The sequence below is a fragment of the Martes martes genome (genome assembly GCF_963455335.1).
Source record: "Martes martes genome assembly, chromosome: 1".
Classification (NCBI taxonomy): domain Eukaryota; kingdom Metazoa; phylum Chordata; class Mammalia; order Carnivora; family Mustelidae; genus Martes; species Martes martes.
In genome coordinates, this window is record NC_137888.1 from 47,696,800 (window position 1) to 47,719,641 (window position 22,842).

A 22,842-nucleotide genomic window follows, 5' to 3' on the forward strand; every position below is an offset into this window, starting at 1 on the left:
TTTAATGTTCAAGTTTTAGGATTGAAAGTATTAGATTTCTATTTCAGCTCATCTGTATGGGGAAGGAGGTAAGAGGTAGTTTAATGACATTAAATTCCACATCTAATAAATTTCTGCCTTGACCTACTTAACTTCCCTAAACTTTAGTTTCCTCGTCTGCAGTAACACCGCAGTTACTAGTTATTAATATCAAATGAAAACACATGTCACTGATTGTATTAGGCACTTATGTAGCTCATCCTTCCTTAACGGACCCACTAATTACAGAACTAGAATTCACTCTGGGATATCCACCTCTGTGGACTCTCAAAGATTGCAGAGTTTGCAACATGATGAAGTTGTTAGTATTTTCTAGATTAGAAAACGAAGGCTGAAAGAAATTGAGTGAGTGAAAAGGGAAGGTATCCCCTTTTCCCTCTCTATCCCCTCCTATTCCCTGAGAATTACTATTGCTTATTAAAGTAGAACATCAATTCTCCTACATAGATTTGATGGTAATCACCAACCACTAATGAAACACATTTTCTAGTAGGGATGATAAATTTGTACTGATACATTATTCAACCATTTTTTGCTGCCAGTATGTTTCACACAGGACCTTTATGATATATTTTTTTAAAGATTTTATTTATTTGAGAGAGAGAGAGAAAGAGAGGGAGCATGAGGAGAGAGGTCAGCGGGAGAAGCCGACTCCCTGCTGAGCAGGGAGCCAATGTGGGACTCGATCCCGGGACTCAGGATCATGACCTGAGCTGAAGGCAGTCACTCAACATACTGAGCCACCCAGGCGCCCTATGATATTTTTTTAAAAAGATTTTATTTATGGGGCACCTGGGTGGCTCAGGAGGTTGGGCCTCTGCCTTCGGCTCAGGTCACAATCTCAGGGTCCTGGGATCGAGCCCCACATCCGGTTCTCTGCTCAGCGGGGAGCCTGCTTCTGCCGCCCGCCGCTCTGCCTACTTGGGATCTCTCTGTCTAATTAATAAATAAAATCTTTAAAAAAAAAACAATTTATTTATTTGAGAGAGAGAATGAGAGTGAGCAACCATGAGAGGGGAAGGTCAGAGGGAGAAGCAGACCCCCACTGAGCAGGAACGCCCCACCTCCCATGCGGGACTCAATCCCAGGACTCTAGGATCATGACCTGAGCCCATATAATATTCTAACACACTAAACTAACCAGCCATAGATTGGCATATCTATTTAAAATTGACAGTTTGTCTTGCGGAAAACCCAACTCTATGGGTTGTGTGATAAAAGTAATGTTTCGACTCTACCCTTAACATTTTGAATTAAAAAATTTATTGGGGGCACCTGGGTGGCTCAGTTGGTTGAGCGTCTGCCTTCAGCTCAGGTAATAATCTCAGGGTCCTCAGACTGAGCCCTGCATTAGGCCTCTTGTTCAGCAGGGAGTCTGCTTCTCCCTCTGCCTGCTGCTCCCCCCTCTTGTGCTTGCTCGCTCTCTGCCTTTCTCTCTCTCCCTACCTCTCATAAATAAACATTTTAAAAATAAGTAAATAATTTGTTGAGCTATAATCCACATACCATAAAGTTCACCTTTTGAAGGTCAACAAAGTGGTTTTTAATATATTTACAGACTTGTGCAACCATCACAACTATTTTACTTCAGAACATTTCATTGCTCAAAAAAGATCCATACCTGGGATGTCTGGGTGGCTCAGTTGGTTAAGTGGTTAAGCATCTGCCTTTGGCTCAGGCCATGATCCCAGGATCCTGGGATTCAGCCTGAGTTGGCTCCCTGCTCAGGGGTGTCAGGGTAGGGGGGGGGAGTCTGTTTTTCTCCCTCCCTCTGCCCCTCTTCCCATCCCTCCCCCACTTGTGCGCTTTTATGCATGTACTCTCTCTCCTCTCTCTCAAATAAAATCTTAAAAAAAAAAAGATCTATACTCTCCTTTTTCCTTTCTCCCTCCAGCCCTTGGCAGCCACTCATTTCCTTTCTGTCTCTATGGATTTGCCTGTTCTGGACATTTCTTGATAAAAGGAATCATACAATAAATGTCTTTTATGTCTGGCTTCTTTCACTTAGCATAATAATTTTAAGCTTCCTCCGTGTTGTAGTATGTATCAGAATTTTGTTCCTTTTTATGGCTGAAGAATATTCCATTGTATGGATGTATCACGTTTTATTTATCCATTCATCACTTTTTTAAAAAAGATTTTATTTATTTATTAGAGAGAGATTGAGTACAGACCAGGGGGGAAGAGCAGAGGGAGAGGGAGAAGCAGGCTCCCTGCTAGCAGGGAGCCTGATGCGGGCTCCATCCCAGGATCTGAGATTATGATGTGAGCCGAAGGCAGATGCCTAATCAACTGAGCCACTCAGGTGCCCCTATCCATTCATCACTCGTTGGAAATTTGTGCCAAGCTCTAAATCCAATAAGATAATTAATTGTCAAGTTGGATCTTTTGATTTTTGTAGTATCATACATTTTCCTAAGATCTCTGCTCTTGAGTTCCTGTTCTTACTATGGTGGAGATGATTCCAATTCTGATTTTCAGCCCTTCATCTCTATTAGTTATTGTAACTACTAGTTGTATTAGTAACTATTAGTTATTGTAACTATTAATGACTATTGTAACTGTTAGTCTATTGTATATCCTCCTCACCCCCCAGAATTGAACTTTATGTCCTCACTGTTGTATATCTACCTCACCACTCAGAATTGAACTTTATGTCTCCTAGGCTAACTTCCCTAATACTACAAAGAGTAATTGGAGGATAAGGTGCTGAGGGAAAAGAGACCAGTTAAGTTGCCTAAAGCAGTCGCCTCCAAATGAGGAAAGCCTAGCCATGGTCACAGGGACAGAAGAGGAGGCAGCAATCAAGGGGTATTTTAGGAGAGTCAGAAGGGCCCTGTCCTTAACCAGAGGTGGACAATAAAAGACTTGAAAGATACAGGGGTGATTTCATTTTTGAGGGGAGGACATGGGGAACTGGGAGAATTGGAAAATAGCACAAATGTGGTGGTGCCTATATTTAAGAGCAAAGCTGGAAGAAGCTCTTGTAGAGATGATAAAATTAGTTTTAGACGGTTGAGTTTAAACTGATGTCAAGACATGTAAATAGAGATGACTTCCAGGCAGCTGGGGATTTTCACTCCTCTGGAGTAAAAATAGAAATCTGACCAGTATCAGCTTGGAAAATGGTCAGTAGAGCTGTGAGACTTGATTGGCGATGCCAGATTTTGAGCTGGGCTCTGGAAATCCACTTAGTGTAGTGCTTTTATTCTTTGGCTATTTTTCAAATGTCAGATGAAGGGAACATGGAAACATGAAGGCAGAGGTGCTGTGGTTCATAGGGAGTGAAGACGTGACAGGAAAGACTGCACAAACTCAGTCCTCCAGCTTCTTCTTTTGCCTGTGAATCTTTGGCGCTACAGATGATGAAAAGTTCTTGAGAATGAGGTGATTTGCCTTAGCCTCCATCAGTGGCAGAGCCAGAACTGGAACCCAGTGACTAGCTTTCCCTTATGCCCAGAAAGTTCTAAAGGAATGCTCAAAAACAGTTTTCATATTTCTTTTTTTTTTTTAAGATTTTATTTATTTATTTATTTGACAGACAGAGATCACAAGTAGGCAGAGGCAGGCAGAGAGTTTTCATATTTCTTAACTGTTCCCTTTTCTAGAACCCATCAGTAGCTTGCGATGTAGGGAACACAGCATCCACAGACTCTTGGTCTGGATATCCCTCTCCTGCTTCTCCTACCTCTTAGGTGGCTTCTTACCAGGCCCTACTTATGCCTGTGCTTTTCACAGTCCACTCGCATGTTGTCATCCATACTCAGAACTTTGTTCTAGTTTAAATTGCTGGTGACTCCTAAATCAGTCTCCAGCCTGAATATCTGAGTCTGAGGCTTATGGCCAACTGCCTAGTGGGCATCTCCACCTATATGTTCTAATAACATGTCCAGCCATGTTTGGTACTACTGTCAGATACAGCTTTATGCCAATGAACTTACAAATCTAAATGAAATGGGTGACTTTTTTTGGCAGATTATAAGTGGCCAATATTGACTCAGGAACCTTAATAGGCTAATAAACATAGCAGAAATTAAAAGGTTATTATCTTCCTGCTATAAAACCAGGCCCAGCTAGTCTGTTAAACCTTCAAAAAAAAACCATAATTACTATGTATTTTCCCCCAACTTTTTATTATGAACGTTTTACAATTTGAAATTTTATAGCTTAAAACTTTTAGAAGGTCTTAAAATAGTTTATGAACAACTATATATTCTCCTCTTAGATTTAATAAATTTGCCACATTTGTTCTATAAACATACTTTCTTTTTGCCTACCATTTTCAAGTCAGACTTTCTGACACTTTCCCCCTAAATACTTCAGCATGCATCTTCTCAGAGTAAAGACATTGGCATAGTCACAAAATTCATTAAGGCATCAAATACCCAGTTCATACTTAAATGTCTCTATTCCAGAAATGTTTTGAGTATCCTTTTACAAGACCAGTGCTCTAACCCCTGAGCTATGGAGCCTTGAGTATCCTTTTAAAAACTAGGATCCAAACAAACAAACTAGGATCTACTTCAATAAACTACTCCAGAGCATTGAAAAGGATAGCAGGAAAAAAAAAAAAGGATAGCAAGCTTTTATTTGTTTTACGATTTTTGATCTCCAAACCTAACAACAACAACAACAACAACAACAAAACACATGAAACACAAAATTCAAAGAGCAATCTGGGGCAAGTGGGTGGCTCAGTCAGTTAAGCCTTTGACTTTGGCTCAGGTCATGATCTCAGGAATCCTGCTCAGCAAGCAGTCTGCTTCTCCCTCTCCCTCTGTCCCTCCAGCCCCCACACTCTCTCACTCAAATAAATAAATCCTTCTAAAAAATCAAAAAACAATCCTAATAAATATAAATGCAAAAGTCCTAACAATATTAGTGTATTTCAGTAACAGTGAGTAAGACAGGCAGGGCTGGGTAGGGAGAGATAGATAGGGGGCTATGAGATCAGGCTCACAGAAATCCCAAAAATGCTGAGGTGTAAAGGAACCAGAGATAAGGAACAAACCAAACCACCCGCCCTAGGAGTGAGGGGGAGGGGTAGTGTCTTAAAATAGTCATCTGTGACCAACAAAAAATAACCAGACCCTTAAAAAGAAGCCATTAAAGATGTTATCACTAGTCATTACTCAAACCAAGACATCACAAGAATGATAAGGCCACAAGGTGCCTGGCCAGTTCTGAATCAAAGACTATCAGTGAAGGCCCTCCTTGGCAGTGCTGTCGGGACTCCTCTCACTCCTAAATGCTTTTTTCCCTGTATCCTTGCTTAATAAACTTCTATCGCTTTACTCACTCTACTGTCTGCGAGACTCATTCTCTGACTCCCTGAGACAAGAACCTAGCTTTCCCTCTTCAAGAGGACTGACCTTTAGAGGATACTGTATTTGAACTGTTTCTCTTTTCCCCTCCCCCATGACGGAGCAGCCTTGTGGTCAGAGCCCGCTGATGTCTTGAGTGATTAAAGCAACCTAGGTAATTCCATCCCCCTCACAGCGACTTGTTCAAGTAGCCCAAGGCAATCAGCAAATAGAGTGTTATTCCCGGCCAGAAGTGATCTAACCGGCAAGAGGTTCCGTCTTTTTGCTGACAATCGGAGAGGCCGATTGTTAAATACCACCCCAACTTAGATCGCCCCCCTTGGCCCCTTTGCCTTTTGAGGCATTCCCTTTTCGGGGTTGGGATGTCATTAGTCGTTTCTTTCTTCTTTTTTTTTTAAATCTTATTTATTTAACAGACAGAGATCACAGGTAGGCAGAGAGGCAGGCAGACGGAAAGGGAAGCAGGCTCCCTGCTGAGCAGAGAGCCCGATGAGAGCCCGATGCGGGGCTCGATCGCAGAACCCTGGGATCATGACCTGAGCCGAAGGCAGAGGCTTATAACCCACCGAGCCACCCAGGCGCCCTCGTTAGTCGTTTCTCATTGCTTCATCTTAGTGCAAACAGCGGCGGACTAACAGGTGTTTGAGGAGAACAGGGAAGGGGACACGCTCTGGGCGGAGCCGGAGGCGGAGCGTGGACGGGGCCTAGGGCCCCGCCCCCTTCTGCGCGCGGCTCTGCCCCGCCCCGCCGTGTCGCTGCTCCGGGTTCAGAGACCTCCGCTCGGGCCGCGCTACCGATGGTGATACCTGGAAGAGCGATGGCCAGTAAGTAGCTCGGCGGCCGGAGCTCAGCCCTAGAGGAGGGAGGCCTAGGTTGCGGAGCCGGCGGCGGGTCTCCCCGGCTCAGCCCCTCGCCTCCGCTCCGTGTCCCCGCCACGCTCCAGGCCTTCCCCGGCCCGGCGTTCTCGAGGCTGGAGGCTCGGGCGGCTTGGCGGCGGCGGCGCGGCGGCGGAGCGCGGCCCGGCGCACTCCCGGACTCCAGGCTTCCGGGAGGGCCGGGCGGCCGCGGAAGCGCCAGACCTCCCGGCCAGAAGGGCCCTCGCTTTCCTTCTCGCTGGGCTCCTGCGTCCCGTGCTTCTAGGTGCGTTCGGGGGCCGCCCACTGCAAGTTCCCTTGCGCGGGAAAAGGCGGGTAGACGGGTGCTCACTTAAAATCCAAGTTGCACGCCCCCCTTTCCCGGCCCCAACTCGAAGACTGCACTTTCAGTAAAGCCTTCCGTGATTACGATACTTCAAGTGTGGGAACCTCTGCCTGGTGGGATTCTTGGAGGCTCTTAGGTTTTGCATCAGAAAGCGCGACTCTCCAGCGGAGTCGCTTTCACTCTCTTCCCAGATTGATTTTTGGACTTGAGTTTTGCAAAGACATCAACCCTGATTGTGGTTGGAGCCCTGTCACGTGAAAATGAAGCACGTGTTTTCTTTCGTTTGGGCTGTGTGGTAAGAAGACTGGTTAACTTGCCCCCCTGGTGCACACCCCCACAGCCAGTGGACAGTGCTCTCTTCTGACCAAGAAAACTGGACAGACTGTTTCTGCATCTGGACATTGAGCTCTCAGGTTAGGTATTACATGTTACTTACACATCTCTATCCTGGATCGGCCCCAGGGGCACGTTTCTAGCGATCTCTGCCCCCAGGCTCTGCCAGATTCTTTTCTGGGAGGCTTTGGAATGCTCTGGACTCATTGTCTGGAGACCCGGGTTTTTTTTTTTTTGTTTTTTTTTTAAAGATTTTATTTATTTATTTGACAGAGATCACAAGTAGGCAGAGAGAGAGAGAGAGAGAGAGGAGGAAGCAGGCTCCCTGCTGAGCAGAGAGCCCAACTAGGGGCTGGATCCCAGGACCCTGAGACCATGAACCGAGCTGAAGGCAGAGGCTTTAACCCACTGAGCCACCCAGGCGCCCCTGAATGGGAAACTTGTATTATAAACAATAATTAACCAGTAGGTGATTATTCTTAAGAGCTGCAAGAGAACTCTAAAGAATATAGGAAAAGCTCGTGTAGGCTGTAGCTATTACCTCAAGGAGGGAAGAAACCTGGAAGAGCCCCTGACCTCCTTGGCTGACAGCATTTCTTGTTGGCCACATAATCCGTGGGATTCAGTCTCTGAGGGAAATGTGGAGCCCCTTACTCAGGTAGCAGGAAAAAGTACTGCTGACTTTTCCTTCTATAGTCTCTCGCTCAGCTTCTCCTGGTGCTTTTTATTTGCTGCTTACTGTTGTGCTCCTTGGAGCACAGGAATATTCAGTGAGTGCAAAATCTCACAGGTGCCCAGAGGCCCTGCCTGTGACTAAGTACAGGTGCTGCTCATCGGCTGCCAGACTCTCCACCCCCCATCCCTCCTGCACCGGGCCTGTGACACCAGGGCCCAGCTGGTGCTGGGGAAGCAGAGACCGGCGCCTCTCCTTCCCATGGGTCCACTGCCCTACTTCACGGGGAATGGGTGATTTCTGAGGGATTTCACCTGCACTGAGATGGGCTCGATACTTGGATCAGGGGTAGGTTGAGTCCCAAGGTCAAACAGGGATAATTCAATGTTCAAACTCAGTCTCCTTCCTTCAAGCCATGTTCTCATTAGTATGTGAGAAGCTGGCTCTGCCTCTCCAACTTGAGGCTCCGGGGAGCCCAGTAGGGACATGGACCTGGGTGGCGGCTGCTCTATCCCAGGGTTTCTCAGCCTCGGGATCAGTCACCTTTCAGGTTGGATAATTATTGTGAAGGACTCTCCTACGGCCTGTGGCATGTTGAGCCACGTCCCTGACTTCTGCCCCCTAGATGCTAGTAGCACCCCAACAGTTGTGACCATCAAAAATGTCTCCGTTGTCACATGGCCCTTGGGGTCAGAATTGCCCTCCGGTTGAGAATTGCTCTGATTCGGCAGTCAGATCTTCTGACGGTTTTCTCTTCATCCTCAGCTTTCCGCTTGGCCCTCATCCAGCTTCAGGTTTCTTCCGTCAAATCAGATAACGTCACTCGAGCCTGCGGCCTCGTCCGGGAGGCAGCAACACAAGGAGCCAAGATCATTTCTCTGCCAGTAAGTATGGAGGCGGAAGTGGCCACCTCTTTTCTGGACGCTCTGGACCGAGTAGAATCCTGCCTGCTAGCGCTGGTGGTCCTCTTGGGTCCGGGGGTCCTTCTGTGTTTTTGTCTGGAAGATGACCCTAGCAATGGTCTTCGTGATACGATGTGCCAGCGTGGTTGCAGGTCTTTAACTTTAGGGTCATTTACTCTCTCCAGAATCCTGGGAGGTTATGAGACTTACTTAAAGGTCCGTGCCTTGGATACTTACCTTCTTTCCTTGTGAAATGAAGTCTTTACAGGACCACGATAGAGTGGCTGAGTTTAGTGCTAAGCCTCCCACATTTGTAGAAAACTGGAAATTGTTAGACACGGAGGAAGCCTGCAGCACCTCCCTAAATGCGGGAGCCTGGAGCAAGCCCGTAAGACCTTGCGTGTGTTTTCTAGGTGACGGCTTTCAGAACAGAGCCTGGGAAAGGTTGCAGCCCATTTGTCAGCAGGTGGAGGGTGAGCCCCAGAGAAGGGGCCCACACAGGTTGAGGCCTGCGGGTACTGCATCTTGTGGCTGAGGACTGCTAGGATCCGAGGCAGAACTACTCCAGGCAGCCCCTTCTGCTCCCACTCTGGGGAGGCGGTAGCCCTTTGTAAACCCTGCTTCGATCAACTAGAGAAGTTTCAGGACCATTTGTACTTTAGGCTCCAGTCCATGAAAGATGTGGCCAGTGGGTAGGAATCTTTAACAAGGGAACACGAGATCTTAATGTGAATCCAGCCTGCCTTACAGCCACATTTCTGGGAGCCCCTGTATCGGTATCCTGACTATGGTCTCCTGTTGGTTTCAGTTGCTGGGGGCTGGAGTGAAAGCGCTTGGATTCTGCCTGTGCCCTCTCTCACACGTGGCTTGTATAAGCCGGCTGTCCTCCGGTTTGAGTTTCCTAGCTCCGTGCGCAGTGCACAGTGCCCATGGATGCAAATGAATGAATGAGAGTCAAAGTCTGGTTTCTGCTTTTCCATTATCACGGAGCCGTGGAAGAAAGACATATTCTGGGGAATGAGATTTCGCAGAATCAGCATGATAGTGCTGGAAGGGAGTCAGAAACCGCTCATTCTACAGATGAGGAAACCTCTTCTGTGGCTTTTGAAGCACCTGTATTTTTTTCCAACACAGGCTTTATTGCTTTCCATAGTTACTAATATAATTCTGAGCCTGTGGATTCATTCTGACACCCAGTCCTGTGATTGAGCCAAGCTGTCACGGGGCCTGGGTGCCCAAGGGTGGGAGCTTGTAGTTCTGCAGACGGTGAGGAAGAGGCAGATCTGCTAGGTTGACAAGGACCCAAGGGAGCACACAGGACTTGTGTCCGCTGGCCCCACCTGAGCCAGCCCAGGTGTTCTGCTTATGGCCACAGGCTCTTTAGCTCAGGGATACTGTTGTTTTTCTTATCAGTTGTATTTTACCCCTTTGAGAGCAGAGCTACAAGAGGCAGCTGTGCCTTCTTAAAGCAGAACTTTAAAGTGAGTTGGATATTTTCTTGTTTTTTCCCCCTTTTTCTCCACCAACATTATTCTAGGAATGCTTTAATTCTCCATATGGCACGAAATATTTTCCTGAATATGCGGAGAAAATCCCTGGTGCATCCACACAGAAGCTTTCTGAAGTAGCAAAGGAGTGCGGCATTTATCTCATTGGAGGTAACTTCCTACCCTCAAGATATAATGGCCTAAACATTGAAAACATCTGAATAATTTCTGTTGTTACATTTAAACCATGAAATACAAGCCATGTAAATTAGCACTGAAAAGAAGGAGGTGGGGGCACCTGGGTGGCTCCTTCTGCTTAGGTCATGATCTCAGGGTCCTGGGATCCAGCTCCGCATCAGGCTCTCTGCTCAGTGGGAAGCCTGCTTCTCCCTCTTTCTCTGTACTCTCTCTCTCAAATAAATAAACAAAAAATATTTAGGAAAAGAAAGAAAGAGAAAAAAGAATGAGGTGGATTTTACATAATAATGTGAAAAAATGTTCAGGACACACCGTTACATGGAAGAAGAAAGTTCAATATGATGTGAACAGGTACTCTCATTCAGATGAATCCCTCACACAAAAGGTTATGTGTTTTGTGTGTCTTTACATATGTAGCACAGAGTAAGTGTTGTATAAGGACACACCAGACTGATGCTGGTTTTCCCTGGAGAAGCAGTGGGGATACAGGGGCAAGTGGAAATGTGGAAAGAAAAACCATATTGGAGTGTCTTTCATTGTACTAATACAACGTTAAGAAATTTGTTTTTTCACAAAGAGGCCATACACATCAAGGTAGCTTTATATTAGTGGTTTTGAAATACATTTTAAAATGTTCTATTTGCTTAAAGAAAGAACACAGTAAAACTGTGTGATAAATATAGCAAAATTATTCTGTTATATTAAGAATTAGAAATGAATGAGAGGTGAAGAAAAGACAAAACAAGAAAAGGGAAATGGAGGAACTACATTTCGTGAAGGCAGGCCTGGCTTACATTCCCTTCTCGAGGCCTTTTGGATACAGTTATGTTGCAGGGCCTGGTGGATTCAGGTTGCACAACAATGACTCCTCCATGTTGCTCTAGTGTTAGAGATGCAGTGTAGGGCCAAGGTCAAAGCAGAATTCAGAAACAGTTTGGTTATTTTTGAAACCTGCCTTTGGCGGCTGACTTTATTATACTTCGTCTGTAGTCTGGAGTTTATCTCCGAAAGATCATCCTCACAAAGACAAAAAAACCATTAATAACCCTTAGAAGATAGTATACTTTATTGTTGGACCAAGTAACTGTTTATTAAGTGCTGGTCCAGTGATGGTAAAAGAATGCTTTACTTAGAATCTTTTCTTTGCCCGTGTGTTTCTCCTCTCAATGAAAGGTTCTATTCCTGAAGAGGATGCTGGGAAATTATATAACACCTGCACCGTGTTTGGGCCTGATGGAACTTTACTGGTAAAGTACAGAAAGGTAAGCAGGGAATGTGGCAAGTCGCATAACCGATTGAGAATTTGCTGTAAAGTTCCCTGGTCCCTCTCATCATATTGTACACACATGGGGCATTAGATGAATTGGTACAGTCAACTTGTCGAATCTTGGCTATTGACATTTTGATATAAATTTTGGACTGAGCCTGTTCATTTCAGCCAAGAAAAAATCTACAGGAATTTTGATTAGAATTGCATTGAATATAGAGAGATCTCGTGGGAAAGCTGACATCTTTGCTGTAGTAAATGCATGTACATTGAGGATTGTTGAATATTCCTGGTAAATTGATCCTTTTGGCATTATAAAATCCATTTTTTTCCCTCATAATACTCTTTGTCTGATATTCCTTTGGCCACTCTAGGCTTCTTATACTTAGTGTTGTATAATACATCCTTTTCTAATTCCTTATTTTCAACCTGTACATGTCTTTATATTTAACATCGTTCTCCTATAGATAGCCTGCAGTTGGGTCTTGTTATTGTCTTCATTCTGACAACCTCTGCCTTTTAGCTGGAGTGCTTATTACTTCACTTATATTTAATGTAATCATTGGTATGGTTGGATTTAGGCATTAGACAGTTTTCTTTTTTTTTTTTTTTCCTTTGTTCCTGTTTCTTGCATTCTTTTGGCTTAGTTGAGTGTTTTTTAGAATTCCATTTTATCTCTTGGCTTTTAGCTATACCTCTTTGCTTTTTTTAAGTGTTGCCCTAAGGATTACAACATGCACACTAGCTTTTTACAGTCTCCTTAGAATTACTATTATACTGCTTCATTGTGAAATTTAAGAGCTTCCCAGTTGTATAGGTCATTTCCTTCCCCACCCCATTTTCTGTGTTATAGTTGACATACATGTTGCATCTACATAGATTGTAAAAACACACAATTTTTAAGTAGTTTTGTGTATTTTAAAGAAATAAAAATATTTTGTTTATTGGAATGTTTACCTTTCTGATATTTTTCTTTTTTTTTTCTTTATTAACATATCATGTATTATTTGCCCCAGGGGTACAGGTCTGTGAATCATCAGGCTTACACGTTTTACAGCACTCACCGTAGCACATACCTTTTCCAATGTCCATAGCCCAGACACCCTATTCCTACCTCTCCCTCCAGCAACCCTCAGTTTGTTTCCTGAGATTAAGAGTCTCTTATGGTTTGTCTCCCTAACAATCCCATCTTGTTTCATTTTTTCCTTCCTTACCGCCCACATCCCCCTCCCTTAGAGCATAGTTCTATCTGGTATCTTTGCCTTCAAACAGAAAGACCTTCTTTAGAATTTTTGTAGTGAGGTTGTACTAGATATGAATTCCCTTAGTTTTTTATTTTGTCTTCATTCTTGAGAGATATTTTCGGTGGAATAGAATTCTGAGTTGACACTGTTCTTTTGTCTCGTAGCAATTTGAGCAACGTTTTTCAGGTATCTTCTAGCCTCCTTTTAAAATTTTTTCTGATAAGTGGTGATTTGTATTACTCTCTTGTATGTAATTCTTGTTTTTTTCTGTCTGCCTTCAAAATTTTTTTCATAATCCTTAGTTCTCAGTGTTTGGACTCTGATGTGCCTGCCTAGATATGGTTTTCTTTATATGTGTCCTGTTTTGTGCTTCTTTATAACTTTTTCATTATATTGGGGGCATTATTTTGATAAATATTTTTCCATTCCATTTTTCTGTTCCATTCTTTGATACTGTTCCACTAAACCAGGTCGCCAAGACTTGTTTCTTTTTGTTTTTGTTTTTCCTACCTTTTTTCTCTCTCTTTCAGTATTCTAAAGTGTAGACACGTTCCATTGATCTGTTTTCAAGTTCACAGAATCTTTCTTCTGTAAGCCCCAGTCTCCTATATGCCAACCCAGTGAAATCTTTTAAAATTTCACATAAACACATAAAATTTCACATAAAGTCACATAAACTTATTTTTCTACTGTTATTTCCTATATGTCCTTTCATCAAGAGTGTATTTTTCTTTAGACCCTTAAGCTTAGTTTCAGTAGTTGCTTTTGGTAATTATCACATCTGGGACTTGCTGGGGTCTGCTTCATTGATTGCCTTTTCCTTAAAGTTCAGTAACATTTTTAGTTTCTTTGTCTAGTGATTTTGAGTTGCATATTGGATTACATATTGTTGAGATTCTAGCTTCTGTTATCTGAAAAATGTTGTATTTTCTTGTTTTAGTAAGTAGTTAACTTGCTTGTACTCAAACACCCTACTCTTTTTCCTTTGGGAGGTGGGGAGCAACTTCGGCTACTCTGTTCTAAGTTGTTTAGCTTAAGCTGGGCTGCTTGGAGTCAGCCCTGCACATCTTTAATTCGGTACTTAGCCAGAGACTTGGACAGATTTTTATATGTAGAATTTAGGGCTCTTCCTCTTTGGCTTTCTCCTTTTCAGGATTTCTCCCTCACTTCCGAGCTGCTGTGAAACTCTGTCCTCTGGTTCCTTGGGCCAGTATGGCTATAGGTGATTTTTACCACCACTCCTAGCTACAGCAGGGACCTTGCTTTCAGCTAAAGGGTCTAAACAGGAAACTCACCCAGTGTCCTTGTCTTGTTCCTGATGTCAGTGTGGAAAGGCTTTTAATATTTTTTAATATTTCACCGTTAAGTATGATGTTCCTTCCTTTTTTTTTTTTCAGATACTCTATCAGATTAAGGGAGTTCCCTTCCTAGCAGTTTTTTTCTTTTGTTTTTAGAATAAGAATGAATGTAGAAGTTTACCAAATGCTCAGTGTGCACCTCTTAAGATGATCCTATGACTTCTCTCCTTCATTTTGTTAGCGTGGTAAATTACGTTGATTGATTTCCTAATGTTAAACATTTGCTTTCCTTGAATAAACCCAATTTCGAAGTGATGTGTTACTCTTTTTATATATTGCTGTGTTTAGTTTGGAGAATTTTACCTATTTTAATTACTGTCCTGCTCTCCACCTCTCCTGCCAGTTTGTCAGGTTGATTATGATTCTGTGAAGACTTCATTGAGCATTTACACTGAGTAAAAGAATAACCTGCTAATTGCTTCCCAAAAGAGACCTAGACCTCAGCTTGCGTACCACCTAGGAAAGAAGTGTCATAAAACCTACAGCATGATTTTCCCATTTTGTGTATTAGAACTCATTTTGATAATATGTCAGCTTGTGGGGTGGGTTGTGGGCAGGTGGGGGTTGCTATTTGCGTAGTTGATCTCAGAGCTTCCCTGCTTTTGGCCATGGAAAGATGTTTGTTATGACTGCTGCAAGCCCTGCTGGAGAAGAGGTAACCAAATTCGTTGCTTGCGGTGCAGCTCCATCTGTTTGACATTGATGTGCCTGGGAAAATTACATTTCAAGAATCTGAAACACTGAGTCCTGGTGATAGTTTCTCCACATTCGATACTCGTAAGTACCAGACCTGTTCACCTGTTTTAGTAGTATCAGTAGAAGACGATCATGTGCAGTGAATGCTGGAACACGGAAAAGAAATAAAATAAAATGGAAAAAAAAGACGATCATGTGTTCCTTTTTTCTCCCTCTTGTGGTCCTCCCCTCCCCCACTTCTTTACACACCCTGACTGCAAGACCAGAGGGAGATGGGCAGAGACCAGTCAGAGATCTAGACAGGGCAGGCTGACCGGAAAACTAAGGGTTTGACTGGATTTTGCGCAGTGGTTTGGTCACAGCATGCTATTAGCATGATCGCTTCCAGAGTTTACCTCTTAGGCTGTGATTGAACACTTCCCACGTAGATACTAAGCATTCAGTCAGAATGAATTTCTCATTTCTAATCTGAGATAAATGATGTCTTTATGAGGTGAAATCCAAGCAGGACTAAGCTTATGCAGTCTCTCCATCCATGGCCCTGGGTTCATGTATTCCCATCAGGGTTTGGTGGTCTTAGACAGAGGCTTTACTCTGCCACACCATGTTGCAAGAGGTTGACTTCTCATTTGTGCATTTTCTGTCTGAAAAACAGCTTACTGCAGAGTGGGCCTGGGCATCTGCTACGACATGCGCTTTGCAGAGCTCGCACAAGTCTACGCGCAGAGAGGTGAGATGGCCGCACAGCTGTGTGGTGGAGGTGCTTAGTGATGGGATTCTGCCTTGGTCTCTGTGGCTCAAGGGAGCCTTAGGCAGAAAAACTAGAGAAGAGGTCTTCATTCTCCACCCCATCTGGCTGCTCAGACTTTTGCTGCATGTGGGCAGTACGGTTTTTCGGAGATTGTATTTCAGCACACCGTGCTGCTAAGGCAGGAACCGTGCTCCTAAATTGCTGTGTTCTTTGAGCCCTTCTTGCTACCGTGTTTGGAAAGAGTCACTTGGAGCCCACTGGAAATAAGGATGTGGTCTATGGTGTCTGTCCTGAATTTCACACTCAGTAATCCTAGCTGTTGGGTACAGTAGAAGTGTAGTCTGTGACCTTCTGTCCAGAGTAGACGTGTAGTCTGTGACCTTCTGTCCAGAGGAGAAGTGTCCTGCTGGCCTGCAAGAACACTGACCAAGTCAGAAGATCTGGGTTCTAGTTCCAACTCTCCTTAATTGACGTGATACTTTGGGTAAATTATTTAATTTTTAGGGGAGTGTGGATCTCAGTTTTTTCATAGGCATGGTGTGGAGATTAAGGAGGGAGAACTTAGCTCCTCGAATGTACTCAACAAATGTGAGCATCCCTACTAGACTGTCCAGGCTACTCTGATCGGACTTGACTTTCACCTAACAAAGCAGGGTGGGTGCAACTATTTTGATGGCCTGCTCAGCAAAAAAGGTGGAAGTGCGTGGGCTGTGCGTTGGCAGACACTCTTAAGCTCTCTCAGTAAGCATTAGAACACCTACTCTGCCCTCCGTTTCATTTGAAAAGCATTACAAAATGTGGTCCTTGGGGGTGCCTGGGTGGCTCAGTCGTTAAGCGTCTGCTTTCAGCTCAGGTCATGATCCCAGCATCCTGGGATCCAGCCCCGCATCGGGCTCTCTGCTCGGCGGGGAGCCTGCTTCTCCCTCTCCCACTCCCCCTGCTTGTGTTCCCTCTCTCGCTGTGTCTCTCTCTGTCAAATAAATAAATAAAATCTTTAAAAAAAAATGTGGTTCTTGGCCGTGTGGAGCTGACCATATGGTGCTGCGAGAATTTGAATGTTATATATTTTTTAAAGTGAAGTAACATATCGTGGTTTGGGTCATCAGTACCACTGTTTTTGTGTGTATGTGTGATCATGTGTGTGGCTCTAAAGGAATTCAGAGCCATAGCTTAATACTCCTGACAGTGTCTGGCTTGGCTGACCTCTTTTTAGGCTTGGGAAAGTTTGAGTTTGGTCCCCCCTGGCTAAGGAACAAAATGGGGAGCTAGTGTGGTGGGGTGTTGACCTGGACCCACTCTTCTCTGGCCTTTCTCTCCCAAGGCTGCCAGCTGTTGGTATATCCCGGAGCTTTTAATATGACCACTGGACCAGCCCACTGGGAGTTGCTTCAACGAGGCCGGTAAGAAAGCATCTTGGGTAGACCTTCAGGTGTTTTGGTGTTGCTTTGTGCAAAGATTTCCAGTTTGGTGGAAGTACCAGCCTTTCTGATGCAGAATGCTGCCCCTGACCCAGCATGCTTGGACATCTAAATGCAGTCGGAAGAGATGAGTCACCCCGTTGACGGTGCTGTTCAGATAGGGGTGCTTATCCTGCCCCATCATCTACACCGTTCTGCCCATCCTGGAATACTCTGCCACAACACTTGTTACAGGCTCTTGTTTTTTCTAATCTGTAAGTCCGAGCCATTGTATAGTGTCTTTGGCATGTCACAGTCGCTGTATCCTGAGACCCGTAAGGTTGGGGAGTGAGCGGTAAAGGGCAGATAGCAGAGGTGAGTGTAAGCTGGAAGGGGAGAGGAGTGTGACTGTGTGTGTCTGAAAGTGTGCTGAAAACCATGAAATACTGGTCAGAAGTGCTGGTTTTCTTCATTACAATTTTGCTAATTGAGGTATAATGTACTTAGAGAAAGATACACCAATTTTAAGTCTGTAGGTCAGTGAATTTTTACACACGTGTTCACCTGAGACCAAGGTCAACACAGAACATTTCCAGATCTCTAGAATGCTGCCTTTTGTTCCTTCCATCAACCCTTTCCTTGTTTGCTCAGATGGAGCCGCTGTTCTCACTGTCTATAAATGATGGTGATATATATATGAATGATATATTTATCAGAGGAGGCAGCGGTGTTTGGCTGGGTGATTGATGGAAGATGGGGTGGGGTATCTGATACCATGTATATTAGTTAATGCAGTCTTGTAGAAAGCAACAAAAGCTTGAGAGACACTGGAACGGCCCCACCTGGATCTGCTATTTGAGCCCGGAGAGCTCCCAGGTGAGGTGGCTTGATGTACCCAGGCCACCATCTGAAATTATTATCTAATTTGAGCTGGTGGGACTTCAGCTATTGAGGCCTGGAAGTGCAGTGCGGCCCGGCAAGGCATATGGCCCCAGCAAGGCCAGTCCATTATCTCTGGCCACCTTGACTTGCTCTTTTTCCACCGAATGGTTTGGCTCAGGCCAGGGTCTCAGCTGTGGTGGTATTTACATTTTGGACTAGATTGTTCTTTGCTGTGGGGGTGTCCCGTGCATGGTAGGATGTTTAGCAGCATCCCTGGTCTCCACCTATTAGGTGCCAGTAGCAACCCCCATCGTGAAAGTACAAAGGTCAAAGTCTGTGTCTTCGGACACTGGCAGATGTCCCCACTGGGCAAAATCACCCCCAGCTGAGAACTGGTTTATGCATTAAGATATATACTTTTTGAAGAGGAAGAGAGGGTTTCATGGCTTTGGGTTTCCTTCCATGTCTGAGCCAGCCTGTCCTGTCCTAGTTTTTAAAAGAAGTATCTGTACTTTTGGAATAGAAAGATGTTGCCGGTCTATAATGTATGAATTACCTCTTTTTTGTCTGTCGACCGCAGGGCTGTTGATAATCAGGTGTATGTGGCCACAGCATCTCCTGCCCGGGATGATCAGGCCTCGTATGTTGCCTGGGGACACAGCACTATTGTGAATCCTTGGTGAGTTGGCAGAAGCTCACCAGGAGCTTGAGGGAGGCGGCACTCGGGTTGGGGGGTTTTCTGATTCCTGACCAGCCCTGCCCCTCCCCCCACCCCCATATCTTCACATGCCTGCCAGGTCTGCGCCTCGTCTTTGGGAGAGACTGCCACCTGAAAACCACGTGAGAAAGAAATGGCCCTGCTGTCCTGATTGAGTGCTTGGCCTTGGCCCTCCTCTGAGTTTCTGAGTGGCTTTTGCTGTCCGTCAGACTTGGCTCACATGGGGGCAACAGGGCAGCACAGATGGGTGGGTGATTTTAATAAAAAAGGCTCCCAGACTCTTGGCCTTTGGTTAAAATTTAGGCTGGGTGACTGGTTCTAGAGCAGGGATTAGTTACAGGGTGAGGATTTTGCTCCCTGCCTGATGAGTAGAGGATGGAGGAGGATGAGTTCAATTAAGGAAAACTCTGACTTTGGCCTCTGTGAGAGGGAAAAGCATCGTCCTAGGGAAACCAGCATGAAAGTCTGCCCAGCCATACAGGCATGTCATTTGTCACTGTCTGGACCTCAAGGTGTGTAGTTGTGTGGTCCTCATAGTCTTTTCACACTCGTGGTCTCCGTGTGAACTCACGGAGGCTTTTCCTAAATTAAGCTCCGTTTATAGTGGCAGAATTGAAGTTCACAGGACACAGTGGCTAGGACTGGTGTTTAGACTCAAGACTCCTGACTTCAGAACTTGGACTTACGCCGTGACACTTCTCACATATTTGTATGATTACACACACACACTGATGGGTATTTCTCTAATTTCAGGGTAAATATACCAACAACAAGGCTGAGAAGGGTTATCTATCACTGTGGGATCCCTGAAGTTCCCTCTTCTGATTTTACAGGACCCAAAGATTGAAGTGTGTGATGGGGGAGGCCTTGGAAGTATGCCCAGGGAGTCTCATGCACATTAGGATTGGGGAGGCACTGGCAGGCTGGAATGATTAACTTGGCTTGAAGATTTCCTCCAACTTGGTTCGAGTTCCTCTGTCCAGATGTTAGCGATAGGCTTCCCGGCCCCTTGGGCACCTCTGCTCCCCTGCTCGTTCTCCCGAGGAACTTTGTTACTGATCAAGCTGGCTGCTTCTGACATGAAGTAGTTGTACAAGATTTATCTTTGTTCCTTTTCAGAAATCTGTCTGTAGGATTTGGGGGCCCTCTGGCTTATATTGACATCAGGATGGGTGCCTGGGGTTAACCCAGAGAGAGAGCTTTGAATGCCAGAGCAAATGGGGGGAGAAATAGGAAAGAATAAAGAAGAATTCAGTTAAATGGCATTAATGATGATATTTGTAGCTCATTTGTGCCAGAAAGGGATTTGTGGCCATCTGGGAGACGGAACCAGTCACTGTGTCAGATTTTTATTAGGTCAGATTACTTTGTTTTGTGCTTTGGAGAAATTTCATTTCACTAGATATCTTTGAAGTCCTGCTTTGGGCCAAGAGACTCAGGACTGGAAGGTTTTCCAGATCAGGCTTTCCCCAGATTTAGGGAGGAGTGTTGCTATTTCTAAGCATGGGGTTCCTCTCCTGTTGGGGTATGGTTTCCCCACCACTTCTTTCCTTCAGGAACTGAAACCCAGTGACGGGCTAACGAGGGACCACAAGCACAAGACCAGAGACCCAGGCCTTGCTGGGCTCTGCCCAGACCCAGCCTCTCTGTCCCTGGCCTTGGTAGGTGTGGAGAGCCGGACCACCCTCCCGAAAGGCTTGCTGCCGCACTCAAGACGGACGAGACAGAGCTTCCTGTTGTGTATAGGGAGCTCTGCTTCTGGAGGTGTATAACCTTGGAATAGCTCCCATTTCCTAACCACTGGCTGTTTACAAAACCAACTGCTTAATCCTCTAAGTCCTCACAGAGCTCTTACTTCCACTTTATAGGTTAGGGAATGGAGATAGCAGATGATTCTCCACCAGGCCACGCAGCTACCTGAACGGTCGAGCAGGAATTTATCCCCCTCCCGTCTTGTCTTTAACCTCCGGATTCCTACCCTTGGGGCCCGTGAAGTGGGAGAACAGGGATCTTGAGGCCCACAAGCATCAGCCTCCCACTCACTCCCTCCTCAATCTCTTTCAGGGGGGACGTCCTTGCCAAAGCCGGCACCGAAGAGACCATCGTGTGTTCAGACATAGGTGAGATTTGTGGGGCACATCTAGGTCCGTGGGAGGTGATTCCGTAGCTCTGAAGCTGCTGTACCCTGGAGGGACTCCCTTGGGCCCCCTTCTCATTTATCCTTGGTTCTCCAGCCAGACCCCGGGGGGCTCAGCTTGGGATTTCTTGGTTTGGTTTGAAATGACTCCAGGGGCCATGCCAGGCCACCTGGGCCTCTGGACAAGGCTGACATTACTGAGTTACCTGCTGAGACTCTGGTGGTTTTTATACTGTTTGGGGAAGAAATTCTCATTGGTTAGTGAGGAGTTACATCTTAGTAATGGTACACTTTCCTGTTTTTGCAGACCTGAAGAAGTTGGCTGAAGTACGCCAGCAAATCCCCATTTTTAGCCAGAAACGATCAGACCTCTATGCAGTGGAGGCGAAAAAGCCCTAAGGTTTATGTTTCTAACATGTCACAGAACAGGAGGGTATGTTTCTGCAATGTATTCCTCTCCCTGCTGAATTCTTCAGAGTTTTTTTTTTTTTTTTTTTTTTTTTTTTAAATTCAGCTTTTTCCCTTCCTGGGAACTCTCTAATGAGATGGTGGAGCATCAGCACAGGGTACTTTTCATACCATATTAAATAGTTAAAAAGGACTCGGGCTCTGGCATTGAGAGAAGGAGGAGGAGAGGATGACTGGACACCTTCCAGACCAAGTTGCCTCCTAGTAGTTGGTAACAGTACCAGACCTTGGTATCCAGGTTGACTCACGTGGTACAAATATGTTTGTGTCACACACGCCTCTTACCTCATTGCTGAGGTTGGGAGTCTTATGGAGAAACCTTGGTCTGGTGCTGTGCTTTTCCGAGGAGGATGTTGAAGTTACGTTTTTAGTCTGTGCGCAGCCGTGGGGAGCAAGGCAATGGACCCTTGGTGTTTGCTGGAGGAGATGGCAGCCCCAGTCCTTCCTAGCTGCCTGGGGGTTCTTTCTTCAAATTCAAGAAGGAGCTAATGAATCAAGCCCAGACCCTCCTGGTCTTAGGGGAAGGGCTGTGTCAACTGTGAGTCCTATGGGAGAATGGCAGTGGTGGCATTTGGTCAAGGCCGCTAAAGATGAGCCTCTGTAAGAGATTTTCTTGACGGGGTGAGTGCCTGAAAATCTTTTTGTTTTTCTCCCTAGTAACACTTCCTAGCTTGAGAAAGGCAAATGTTTAGCCGAGGGGTTTTCAGTATCCTTTTCCACAATTAAAAGTTAAGAATTCCAGTGCACTTTATTTTTATGTTATATGTTGGGCTGGTAAACGTTTAACAACCAGCTGTCCCCCCAAAAGCCCTGATTTTGCAGTAGCATTTGCCAGTTTCCATGGTGTTAATAGTTTTGCCCTGTGGCCAAGGTTCAGACTGTCAGTACGCGACACCTCTAAACAGAGCTGGAAATAAAAGCACAGTTGGCACTCGTGAGCTGGGGTAGTCCTGCTCTCGCACACCACTGTTTCCATATATATTTACCATCCTGGAAAATAAAACAAAATTTTAAAACAAAAGAATGCGTGAACACACATTTTATTAGCTGTGAGAGTGATGACATCATCATGTCATTTAACCTTTGGAAACCAGCATTGTATACTCAGTGTAACACAGGAGTGAAAAAGGGAAACGACATTTTAAAATTACGTGTATTATTCGGTAAAAGTTGGCACATGTATACATCCATGAAACCACTCTAATCAAGGTAATGAGCAACCCTCACTCCCCCCGGCCTCCCCCAACCCCCAGCAGTTTTCTTGTGCTCTTGTATGGTACCGTCTAGCTACTCCCCTGATGAGATGCGTCACTGTAGGTGAGTTTGAATTTTCTGTAATGACTAAGTGGAATCACACCATGTGTATACTTTGTGTCTTCTTTCACTCATCGTGTTTGGATACTCATCCCTGTGTGTATCACTCATTTCTTTTGTGTTGCTCAGTGGCAGTCTGCTATACGGATACACTGTAATGGGATAGTTTTTGGGTCTCAGAAATAAAGCTGCTAAAAACGTTTTGTACGAGTTGTTCATTTTTCTTGGGTAGGTATCGAGGAATGGAACGGCGGGGTGCTATGTGTATTTCATGGCCAAACTGTATTCCCAAGTGACTGTGCCATTTAACTTCGTCACCTCGGTCTGTCACTGTCCCAGCTGCTCCACATCCTCAGCAATCTTTGGTAATGAGGACTGTTTAATAAGTTTTGCCATTTTAATGTGTGTGTGTGTGATGTTATTTCATTGCGGTTTTTTCACTTTGTAATCCCCT

General features: G+C 45.0%; 1 protein-coding gene across 1 annotated transcript; it reads left to right on the top strand.

The window, feature by feature from the left end:
* The first annotated feature begins 6,107 nt into the window (after positions 1-6,107).
* NIT2 (nitrilase family member 2) lies at positions 6,108-22,590 on the top strand. The gene is made up of 10 exons (XM_080801382.1): positions 6,108-6,187; positions 8,335-8,453; positions 10,009-10,129; positions 11,330-11,418; positions 14,709-14,802; positions 15,377-15,451; positions 16,794-16,872; positions 18,332-18,430; positions 20,534-20,589; positions 20,914-22,590. Exons 1-10 carry the CDS (start codon positions 6,160-6,162, stop codon positions 21,003-21,005), a joined length of 852 nt encoding a protein of 283 aa, XP_080657508.1. The 5' UTR covers positions 6,108-6,159; the 3' UTR covers positions 21,006-22,590.
* Positions 22,591-22,842: the final 252 nt, after the last annotated feature.

Excerpts from the sequence above, each read along its gene's own strand:
- NIT2 (XM_080801382.1), top strand. The coding sequence starts at position 6,160 with ATGGTGATACCTGGAAGAGCGATGGCCA. Across the intron at positions 11,419-14,708 it reads TACTGGTAAAGTACAGAAAG|CTCCATCTGTTTGACATTGA; the intron begins GTAAGCAGGGAA and ends CTTGCGGTGCAG. Across the intron at positions 16,873-18,331 it reads GAGTTGCTTCAACGAGGCCG|GGCTGTTGATAATCAGGTGT; the intron begins GTAAGAAAGCAT and ends TGTCGACCGCAG.